Consider the following 11,534-nt stretch of genomic DNA (forward strand, 5'->3'; position numbering starts at 1 on the left):
ATAAAACATGCTTGAAATGAAGGGTTCTGCTGATATGGTGTGAAAAAGACTGACCGAAGAGAATTTCTCTCTCTGTCTTAGTTTGCAGGGACTTTGTCGGACGGGTTGGGAAAGACCATGGACAATCGACATCAGAACGAAAGAGAGTACATCCGTTACCATGGCGCCACCAGCGGAGAGCATCTGGTGGCTGGGATTCATGGATTGGCTCATGGTATGTACTATTACAGTAATACTGTAGCGCTACTAATAATACTGTAGTAATACCACTACTGACTGTAGTCTGTCTTTCACTTTCAATATGGCACTTACATTTTATTACTCAAACATTAGACAGATCCGCTGGGTTCCATTGCACAGTGTGGACGATCAGGCCTTTTTAATCTGTAATACATCAGAATCCATTTAGCTGTTCGTGAGGAGTCACACCTGGTTCTTATCTGGTGTCTCACAGGTATCATCGGAGGGTTGACCAGCGTCATCACGTCCACAGTGGAGGGGGTGAAGACTGAGGGAGGAGTCAGCGGCTTCTTCTCTGGCCTGGGGAAAGGACTGGTTGGTACGGTGACCAAGCCGGTGGCCGGTGCACTGGACTTTGCCTCGGAGACAGCACAGACGGTCCGAGACATGGCCAGCCTCAGTAACCACAGGTTTGTGCCTAAACCCGGAGAGACATGTCATAACACCAATTTTACCATGAGAATTACTCCTAAATGGCAACTTTCAAAGAAAAACCATTATATCACTGCCACTCTCAATGGGAACCAATCGTTTAAAAAATGCTTGCTATTTCCTCAGAGGATGATGTCATCCTCCTGAGGAGGAGCTGGCCAGTCAGGGGTCTACTCGCATTAATATTTTTAATGACCGGTATACGCCCACACCATTCTGTTGTTGGGGTATGCCCACACCATTCTGTTGTTGGGGTATGCCCACACCATTCTGTTGTTGGGGTATGCCCACACCATTCCAACACAGAAAAGCTGCTTTTTTAACATACTTAAAGGTCCAATGCAGAGAGAGGGAGGCAGAGAGAGGGAGGCAGAGAGAGGGAGGCAGAGAGAGGGAGGCAGAGAGAGGGAGGCAGAGAGAGGGAGGCAGAGAGAGGGAGGCAGAGAGAGGGAGGCAGAGAGAGGGAGGCAGAGAGAGGGAGGCAGAGAGAGGGAGGCAGAGAGAGGGAGGCAGAGAGAGGGAGGCAGAGAGAGGGAGGCAGAGAGAGGGAGGCAGAGAGAGGGAGGCAGAGAGAGGGAGGCAGAGAGAGAGAGGGAGGCAGAGAGAGAGAGGGAGGCAGAGAGAGAGAGGGAGGCAGAGAGAGAGAGGGAGGCAGAGAGAGAGAGGGAGGCAGAGAGAGAGAGGGAGGCAGAGAGAGAGAGGGAGGCAGAGAGAGAGAGGGAGGGAGGCAGAGAGAGAGAGGGAGGGAGGCAGAGAGAGAGAGGGAGGGAGGCAGAGAGAGAGAGGGAGGGAGGCAGAGAGAGAGAGGGAGGGAGGCAGAGAGAGAGAGGGAGGGAGGCAGAGAGAGGGAGGGAGGCAGAGAGGCAGAGGGAGGGAGGCAGAGAGGCAGAGGGAGGGAGGCAGGCAGAGAGAGAGAGGCAGTGAGTGAGTCAGTCAGTCAGTCAGAGAGACTCCAGATATAACAGACTGACCCTAGCCCCGACACATGAACTACATATTGTTAGGACAGTGTGGGTGTGGTCTGAGAGTGGTGAAGGGAAAACTAGCTGTTATTGGTAGAGAGATTTGGAACTCTCTTTCTTATTGGTCTATTAACTTCTGAGTGGCGTAGCGTTCTAAGGCACTGCATCTCAGTGCAAGAAACGTCACTACAGTCCCTGGTTCGAATCCAGGCTGTATCACATCCGGCCGTGATAGTGCGGCACACTATTGGCCCAGCATCGTCCAGGTTTGGCTGGTGTAGGCCGTCATTGTAAATAAGAATTTGTTCTAAACTGACTTGCCTAGTTAAATGAGGGTTAAATAAAACTTCTTTTTTTTTTACTAATATAAATCTCCATCCCACCTAACGGGCAAAAATATCCAGTGGTCTTTTCAAACAGCTCTTACACTAAAAGGCATTATCATTTTCACAATATTGTTCCAACCTCATAGTGTGGGGAAATGTATATAAAACACAATACATTCTAGTTTGACTGTACTGGGACTTTAATAAAATGTAAAATGCCTAATTATTTCACTCAATGTAATTAATTATAGGTCATATTTCATAGAAATCTGAAAACACTGGACAGTTACTTTAATATGGTGCAGGTTCTCATGTATTTCTTCAGAATTTTGTGTGACACTCACATACTCCTGTTTGTGCACGCCAACTAAACCCACCAGATGTGCTTGTAAATGCCACCTGCCATTTTTAATGGGGTCGGCTGGCTTGATGCTGGGTCAAGCCTCTCCCCCAATTAGAGTCTATAGCAGCGCAGCATGGCAGGTAACGATCCTCACAGCCACTCTCTTTAACTCACACATACACAAGGTGTGACACCTACTGACTGGGCTCAGCACTGTTATATTGGAGCCTGTCTTTGTCCTCTCCAGCTCTCACTGGTTTTAAAGCCACACGCAGGTTGTATTACACAGGCTGTCTGGGAGTTCAAGCCATTTGTACAGTGTGTGTATATGTTAGGCAGACCAAGCGCACAATGGTATTTGTGTACTTGGAATGGTAAATATAACTGATTGCACTAATGCATGTCGCTGTGGGTGGTGTGTTTGTGTGGGGGGGTGTTGACTAGGAAATGGTGTTGTCTGTGTGTGTGATTTTATTTTTTATTTAACTAGGCAAGTCAGTTAAGAACAAATTCTTATTTACAATGAAGGCCTCCTGCGGGAACGGGGACTGGGATAAAAAATGAAATACAAATGTAGGACAAAACACACATCACAACGAGACAACACTAAATAAAGAGAGACCTAAGGCAATATCAACAGCATGGCAGCAACACATGAAAACACAGCATGGTAGCAACACATGACAACACCATGGTAGCAACACCACATGGTAGCAACACCACATGGTAGCAGCACAAAACATGGTACAGACATTATTGAGCACAGACACCAGCACAAAGGGCAATAAGGTAGAGACAACAATACATAACACAAAGCAGCCACAACTGTCAGTAAGTGTGTCCATGATTGAGTATTTGAATGAAGAGATAAAACTGTCATGTTTGAGTGTTTGTTGCAGCTCGTTCCAGTCACTAGCTGCAGCGAACTGAAAAGAGGAGCGACCCAGGGATGTGTGTGCTTTGGGGACCTTTAACATAATGTGATTGGCAGGACGGGCATTGTATGTGGAGGATGAGGGCTGCACTAGGTATCTCAGATAGTGGGGAGTGAGGCCTAAGAGGGTTTTATAAATGAGCATCAACCAGTGTGTCTTGCGACGTGTATACAGAGAAGACCAGTTTACAGAGGAGTATAGAGTGCCGTGATGTGTCCTATAAGGAGCATTGGTGGCAAATCTGATGGCCGAATGGTAAAGAACATCTAGCCGCTCGAGAACACCCTTACCTGTCGATCTATAAATTACGTTGTCGTAATCTAGCATGGGTAGAATGCTCATCTGAATCAGGGTTAGTTTGGCAGCTGGGGTGAAAGAGGAGCGATTACGATAGAGGAAACCAAGTCTAGATTTAACCTTAGTCTGCAGCTTTGATATGTGCTAGGAGAAGGACAGTGTACCGTCTAGCCAAACTCCCAAGTACTTGTATGAGGTGACTACCTCAACCTCTAAACCCTCAGAGGTAGTAATCACACTGGTGGGGAGAGGGGCATTCTTCTTACCAAACCACATGGCCCTTGTTTTGGAGGTGTTCAGAACAAAGAAAGCTTTGTTGTAGAGCATTTAACACAAAATCCGGGGAGGTGCCAGCTGAGTATAAAACTATATATATCATCTGCATATAAATGGATGAGAGAGCTTTCTACTGCTTGAGCTATGTTGATGTAAATTGAGAAGAGCGTGGGGCCTAGGATCGATCCTTGGGGTACTCCCTTGGTGACAGGCAGTGACTGAGACAGCACATGTTCTGACTTTATACACTGCACTCTTTGAGAGAGGTAGTTAGCAAACCAGGCCAAGACCCCTCAGAGACGCCAATACTCCTTAGCCGGCCCACAAGAATGGAATGGTCTACCGTATCAAAAGCTTTGGCCAAGTCGATAAAAATAGCAGCACAACATTGCTTAGAATCAAGGGCAATGGTGACATCATTTAGTACCTTTTAAGGTTGCGGTGACACATCAATAATGTGAGCGGAAACCAGATTGCATACCCGAGGAGAATATTATAGACATCAAGAAAGCCAGTGCTTGCATTTAAGGGGTTGATTTAGAGGTGTGTGCGTGTACAGGGAACAATAAGGAACCTGCAGATGAACTGTTTCTGCTGTGTGAGGGAGGGGAGCGGAGGAGAAGGGAGCGAAGGGAGAGGAAGGGGGGGGGCATCCGAAGCGTGCCTGCCACAGTGTGTCTACAAGTTCAGCCAGAGTTCAACCCAGAGAATGTGCCGGAATCATGGTTCACAGCAGACACTGACCACGCTATCACACCCACTTAATAACACACTCACACAGGTAGACTAAACACACACACTACTGCTTTCACTCGCATACACACTTACACTCTCACATACCAACACACTCACATACTAACACACATGCTCCCCAACACTGTCATGCCTATTAATCAAGCAGTGATATTGATGTGATACCATCGCATACAGAAGAAAAGCTGTAAAATGATTTAAAGGAACAATGGTGGGGTTATATACAGTTCCTCCCTACTGTGGATTGAGTTGCTCATCACATGACCTTCTTCACTGTGCATGAAGCCCTTTCTCTTTACCCTCTGTATGACTGGCTCAGATCACATCTCCAGAAAAGCACATACTAGGAAATAAACAAGTCAATGAGAAGCAGACGTTGTGTGATGGTTCGCACTCCCCTTGCTCTCCTGCCCTGCTCGTGAACTCTCCCTCCTGTCTTTCACACAACCCTCCCGCCACACAGACACACACACACACAATCTCACCCTGCCGTCGCTCTGTCTCTCTCTCACACACACACACACACCCACACTTTCTCTCTCACACATACACACACACTCCCCTTCCCTCGGTCCTGGCAACCCTCTAGAGCCAGCTCAATTACAATTCCCAAACAAAGCAGGAGAGACGCACTCCTCACATCCCCTCAGCACACTGTCAACTCAGTCCTAGGCATTCCTTCACTACACTACACTGAGGAGAAACAGAACATTAGACCCATGTTTTCAAAACCCGCTTATGGGAAAGATGTACAGCACATTACAGTGCGTAATTGACCTAGGTAGCAGTGTTGTTGATATATTAGTTATGGATTGTCATCAGATTTAGACGTATTCAATATGTTGGTTTAAATGAATGAACCAAGGAGAAATCTAGACTATGCACAAAGCAAGTCCACCCACTCTTTCTGGCCCAACATAGAAAATCAGCATGACAACAGCAGCGACTTCACAGTGAAACCACAGGGCTGGAAAGTGAGAGGAGAGGAATGTTTTTATTTTGTCAACCCTGCGTAAGAAATGCCAGACAGACATGCTAATGATGTGTCTCACCACAAGCCATCTACACACTGTTACGGAATGTGTTTTAGCATAACCGCCATTCCACATCTCTAGGAGGATGGGGGTTATTCCACCCGCATTCCAAGATATTCACTTCTGTACAGTTGAGACATTTCATATAATCTATCTTCTAACAAGTTATACCTCTCTGCAGTGCATGCCATGAACACTTGAGCCAATTGCTGTTAGGTGTTCACTCATGGCTGTAGGGTCACATTTTATAAGCTCCATAAGATTTTCAAATGGAGGAACTACCAACTGAGCTTGTCCAATAGGAAAGGTCCTAAGTGACCTCCTCATATATCAATTTGGATCTGAAAATTCAGCCTTCCAGATGGCATAGTGGAATTACTAGCATATTGCTTATGCAGTAACTACCCATCCAATCTGCTCTGATCTGCATGAAGTGCCTAGGGCCAGGGGCAATGTAGGAGATTGGGCGGTGCTGTCTCCTGGAGGAGAACGGCCGGAGCAGGGCGGTGCTGACAGCAGTCGGTTCCTCCTCCAGGCAGGCCTCCAGAGCCTGACCCACAGATGAACCCCGCTTGCCAGGCTAGAGGGCCAGATCTGCCCTCTCATCTCCAGAGCTGCCCACAAGGCTGGAACGCTTCTCTCTCTCCTTCTCGAATGTCACAGCTACGCTGCCATTCTAGTAGACCTGGCTTGTCCTACGCTATTTACACTGATGTGGAGCTGTGCCCCCCCCCCCCCCCCCATTTCTCACCCGTGACGCCTCTCTTCATCTCTTTGTCCACACACCCACCTACTTACTTACTTACCTAGCCGGCCAGCCAGCCCGAGGAGCCCTCATCATATACAGCCCCCTGGCTCCCGGCGCCCAGACTCCCCACACGCTCCCATTCCACCACATCAGCGGCTCCAGCTGCAGACAGCCTGGAACCTGTCTCTCCCCAAGAAAAGCAAACCCCCCCAGCCCAGCCGGGTAGAGCAGAGCAGCACAGTGCCGCCTTTGTGAATCCACCGGAGCCCATCGGGCCCTAATCAAAAGAGCGCAGCCCCGGCAGATTCAAGCCAGATGTGGGAATTCCAGCCGGGACCAGGCTGACTGGCAGCCGGAATGAGAGGGGGGGTGGAGGGGGTGTCTGAAGGGGAAACCTTAGCTCAGACCTGGCATAGGCAGGCTGGCACCAGGGCACTGTGACCTCTTCACCTCTCAACAGCCTCACAGGTCCTTTCCAATCTGAATCAGTCTCAACCAGTGTTCTATAAACCACCTTACGCACTGTGTTGACCTGCCATGTTGACACTGTTTTTGGCTCATATGTAAAGCTGCTGACGTATTGATGCTGTGTATTTCATAAAGCTGCTGGCTAAGCTGTTATATTGATGCTGTGTATTTCATAAAGCTGCTGGCTAAGCTGTTATATTGATGCTGTGTATTTCATAAAGCTGCTGGTTAAGCTGTTATATTGATGCTGTGTATTTCATAAAGCTGCTGGTTAAGCTGTTCTATTGATGCTGTGTATTTCATAAAGCTGCTGGTTAAGCTGTTATATTGATGCTGTGTATTTCATAAAGCTGCTGGTTAAGCTGTTCTATTGATGCTGTGTATTTAATAAAGCTGCTGGTTAAGCTGTTCTATTGATGCTGTGTATTTCATAAAGCTGCTGGTTAAGCTGTTATATTGATGCTGTGTATTTCATAAAGCTGCTGGTTAAGCTGTTCTATTGATGCTGTGTATTTAATAAAGCTGCTGGTTAAGCTGTTCTATTGATGCTGTGTATTTCATAAAGCTGCTGGTTAAGCTGTTCTATTGATGCTGTGTATTTCATAAAGCTGCTGGTTAAGCTGTTCTATTGATGCTGTGTATTTAATAAAGCTGCTAGCAAAGCTGTTATATTGATGCTGTGTATTTGGCAAGCTATACTGACTGCTGACGCTCTTTGTTTTCCATCCTGTGTTGCAGGTTGAGTGTGCTGCGGGTGAGGAAGCCACGATGCTGTAAGGGACCCCAGGGCCTGCTGCCCCGCTTCTCCTCCACCCAGGCCGACGGACAGGAGCAGCTCTTCCACCTCACTGACAGCATCCACTCTGAGTTGTGAGTCACACTCCTGTTCTGAGCTTCCAGAGTTAAGCTGCTGTCTGACCAGTCACCCTTGTTTTGGTTGGACTTTAGTGTAAGAACAGTGGCCACAGTGTGTGCAGACTTTTGCTCCAGCCCTGCTCTAACACACCTGATTCAACTCGTCTTTCATTTACACCATGATGAGTTGGTGATGATCTGGAACAAAAGCCTGCTGAATATGTTGACTTATTTAAAAAGTTTGGAGAAACTCACATCTCTGATTGATCTGATTAATATTGCATTACGTTTAAGTTTATTAATAAAGATTTAGTATCTCAGGGTGAGTAAGACGGTTAACCAGTCTTTCTGCTGGCCCTGAGAGCATTTGTCTTCTCACAGGCTAATAAATCCAGAGGCAGCAGAACCCTGTCTCTAGCCATTGACCTCTGACCCTAGAGATGTTAACCAATTACTCAGCTCAGCCTCTGGGCTGCCTAGGTCACACCATGTTTGTTAACGTTAGCATGTGTTGTGCAAACCTCATGTGAGTTTTAGGAAATGACATGCATAGTGGTTACTTGAAAATAAGTGCCTCCAGCTTTTATTTTCAGCAGGGAATCAACTCCGATCTATCCAGCTCACACAGTTTTGCCAAACAAGTCATGATTTCTAAATGTTTTTCTCTCTCTCCCTCCTCACTTAGCTTCATTGCTGTGGAGCCCATAGACACCTACTGCGTGCTCATATCTTCCAAAGTGGTCTACTTCCTCAAGCCTGGTGAATTTGTGGACCGCGAGGCCATTTTCCTGGAGGTCAAGTATGATGACCTGTACCACTGCCTGGTCTCAAAGGACCATGGGAAGGTGTATGTGCAGCTCACCAAGAAGGCAGAGAGCACCAGCAGTGGCGTAGCCATGCCAGGCCCTTCCCACCAGAAGCCTATGGTAACACTTCCACAACCCTATAAGAACTATTCTGTAGTGTTAATCAATTCACTTCTTAGTAATTGCATTATTATTATTTATTCAAAATGTTGCACATTTTCTTTTTTTACTTGCCAAGTAGAAAATGTTTTATATTGGTAATGGTTTTCATAGGTTCCACAATGTTAAATTAGGTTTATTTTATTTTCCCTCATGTCCTAATAGGTTCATGTGAAGAGCGAGAATCTTGCTGTAAAAATCTCTCAAGAAATCAACTATGCCAAGAGCCTTTACTACGAGCAGCAGCTCATGCTGCCGCCCAATGAGACTGAAGACTGCATACTATTGGACTCATAACTCACCCCTGGAAAGGGTGGCACATACACATGTTCTTCCTGTTTCTTCCCACTGAAAGTAGTCGTCTTTAATATGTTGCGATAGTGTCTGGAGATATGATCCACAATCACTAGAGAATTTCTCCTATGGCTCTCTAAGGACGGAATGCCCTATCCTGGTCCTGGATGGCAACAGCCTGTTCATTTTCCACCGCCCTGATATGAAGAAAACTAGGCCAGTGCAAAGTGATAGGGCTTGTTGGACTGACCATCTGTATGGGTATAAGGGCTTAGGGTCTGGCTGCAGCTTTGTGTGAAGTGAAGCCCATCTCGGGTCAGGATCGGCCCCCGCTGCACTTGGTTTAGTAGCGCAACATAGTTTAGACTGAGAAGTTCCAACATCCCAAGATGTACACGGTTTAAACAATGGGAGAAAAAAATATGCCAACAGCTGTTTTATCGACTTCTGTATATTTAGAACACAATACGATGACACAGATGTTTTATTTTACAAAAATGTTTATAAGATAAGACTGGTATATGTCAGTAGATGTACACACATATGAGTAGTGTTATATTATGTTTGTGTATAGACACCTATGTACATATATAGCTACATACCAATATAACACTATAGCTATGTACATAACCAAGTTGGACAATATAATAATTATTTGGGTTGATATGAAGTGAATGAATGCTGTACAAAACTGCCTTTAAAATGTCTTTATTTTGTGTATAAAAGTATTTTGGGGTTGAATTCATTGCACTGACACTTAGTTGGGACACACTGGCTGCTCTTGCCCTCCACCTGGGCCACACCCACCACACAGGGAAGGCAGTCGGGGGAGCTGCCACTCAAGTCCCTAGCCTTTTACAATCATGGGCCTCTGTCTGGTTTCGGTCACAGTTTTATGTAATGACTTTTTTTACCAGTGTCCTTTTTAACCGATTTCTTCTGAGAGCTCTAGGTTTTGGAATGTGTTCCTTGAACATTGAGTTTCTATCTACTGTGATCAGACCAGGGGCCTTAGTTACACCCAAAGCTTGTGAAAGGTGGAGGGCATGAGCTTTAACCTGTGCAGGAGGAGGAAAGAGAGTGAATTGATGACATTGCTTATAATAAAGCACCACAACTGCAGTACTCAATACTATGGACCCTCTGTGCCTGTTACTGAACCAAATGTCATGATTTCCATATCATCTGGTGCATCCTTACTGTTTATTCACCCAAATGAAAGGCACAATCTGTAACTACCTCTGCACATAAATTAAGGACCCACTGCTAGCACCTAATTTAAAGGCACATCTTTATACAGTGCCTTCAGTAATTATTGTGACAGTGAATCATTTTTTTCTTCTTTTGGCTCTATACTCCAAAGTTTGGATTTGAAATCAAACAATGACTATGAGGTTAAAGTGCTAATTGTCAGCTTTAATTTGAGGGTGTTTTCATCCATATTTATAATATAGTATAATACATGTAATAATACATGTTTATAATATAGAGCACTTTTTGTACATACAGTAGTCCCCCCCATTTTAGGGGAGCAAAAGTATTGGGACAAATTGACTTGTGTAAAGTAGTAAAAAGGTAAGTATTTGGTCCCATATTCCTAGCACGCAATGACTACATCAAGCTTGTGACTACAAATCTGTTGGATACATTTCCTCTGTTTTGATTGTGTTTCAGATTATTTTGTGCCCAATAGAAATTAATAGTAAATGTGTCATTTTAGAGTCACTTTTATTGTAAATAAGAATAGAATGTATCTGAACACTTCTACATTAATGTTGTTGCCATGATTAAAGATAATCCTGAATTATGAGTGAGAAAGTTACAGAAGCACAAATATCAAATATAGAGCCAAAGGAAGAAAAATGCTTCACTGTCCCAATAATTCTGGAGGGTGGTGTAGGTGGTCCAGGAATCCTCATGACCTGGCACAAGTGGGGGGGAAGGGTGGGCTTTCCTCTTTTGTTCTCTATTGCTCATTTAGTGCGCACTATTTTGTTTTCACCCTTTTAGTCTGTGTACTTTACTATATTTATACTTGGAATATTGTTTTTCAACAGGAAAAGCTAGACTGCGTCTTTAAAGGAACAATTTGGGCTTTTAACATCAGAGAATTGTACCTTATTTCAAATGGTAACTATAGTTGTGCTCTGTAACCTGTCTCCATGCTGTTACTGAAGTTGAGTCTCCTGAAGTCCTTGGCCTATGCTCCACCATCCCTCTTCTTGATTGACAGGTCAGCGGAGGCTTGGGGTCTCCCCCTTGCTGTGGGGCTAGTCCATTGCTCGTTTGTCTCCCTGACTCCCTCCTAGAGGACATACTCTGCCTGGTGATGGAGCAGTCGCCGTGCCAACAAGGTGAAGGGTTCTGAAGCACTACCATGGTGTTACTGTAATTTTTTTATATTGTGGTCACAGAACAAGGTGTATGGATGGCCCCAGCGGAATTCTAACCCATGATCCTAACGTTGCAAGCGCCATGCTTGACCAACTGAGCCACACATGACCACCAAGCACTGAATGTGAGCTCTTAAAGATGTTTAATCACCTAGTTAGCCCCTAGTCTAAGAATTCTCATACTACATTCAGTCCCACATGGATGAAATTCCC

At 45.4% G+C, this 11,534-nt stretch overlaps 1 protein-coding gene across 2 annotated transcripts in view; it reads left to right on the top strand.

Annotated features, from left to right (window-relative positions):
• The window catches only part of vps13d (vacuolar protein sorting 13 homolog D), a 64,619-nt gene extending 54,559 nt beyond the window's left edge, over window positions 1-10,060 (top strand). For both annotated transcript variants that reach the window (XM_071348385.1, XM_071348386.1), the window contains 5 exons: window positions 82-214; window positions 455-650; window positions 7,553-7,684; window positions 8,355-8,595; window positions 8,800-10,060. In XM_071348385.1, coding sequence (XP_071204486.1) covers window positions 82-214; window positions 455-650; window positions 7,553-7,684; window positions 8,355-8,595; window positions 8,800-8,931 — 834 coding nt within the window. In that variant the 3' untranslated portion in view covers window positions 8,932-10,060. The remainder of the gene's footprint in view (window positions 1-81; window positions 215-454; window positions 651-7,552; window positions 7,685-8,354; window positions 8,596-8,799) is intronic.
• Window positions 10,061-11,534: the final 1,474 nt, after the last annotated feature.

The sequence above is a fragment of the Salvelinus alpinus genome, chromosome 17 (assembly GCF_045679555.1).
Source record: "Salvelinus alpinus chromosome 17, SLU_Salpinus.1, whole genome shotgun sequence".
Classification (NCBI taxonomy): domain Eukaryota; kingdom Metazoa; phylum Chordata; class Actinopteri; order Salmoniformes; family Salmonidae; genus Salvelinus; species Salvelinus alpinus.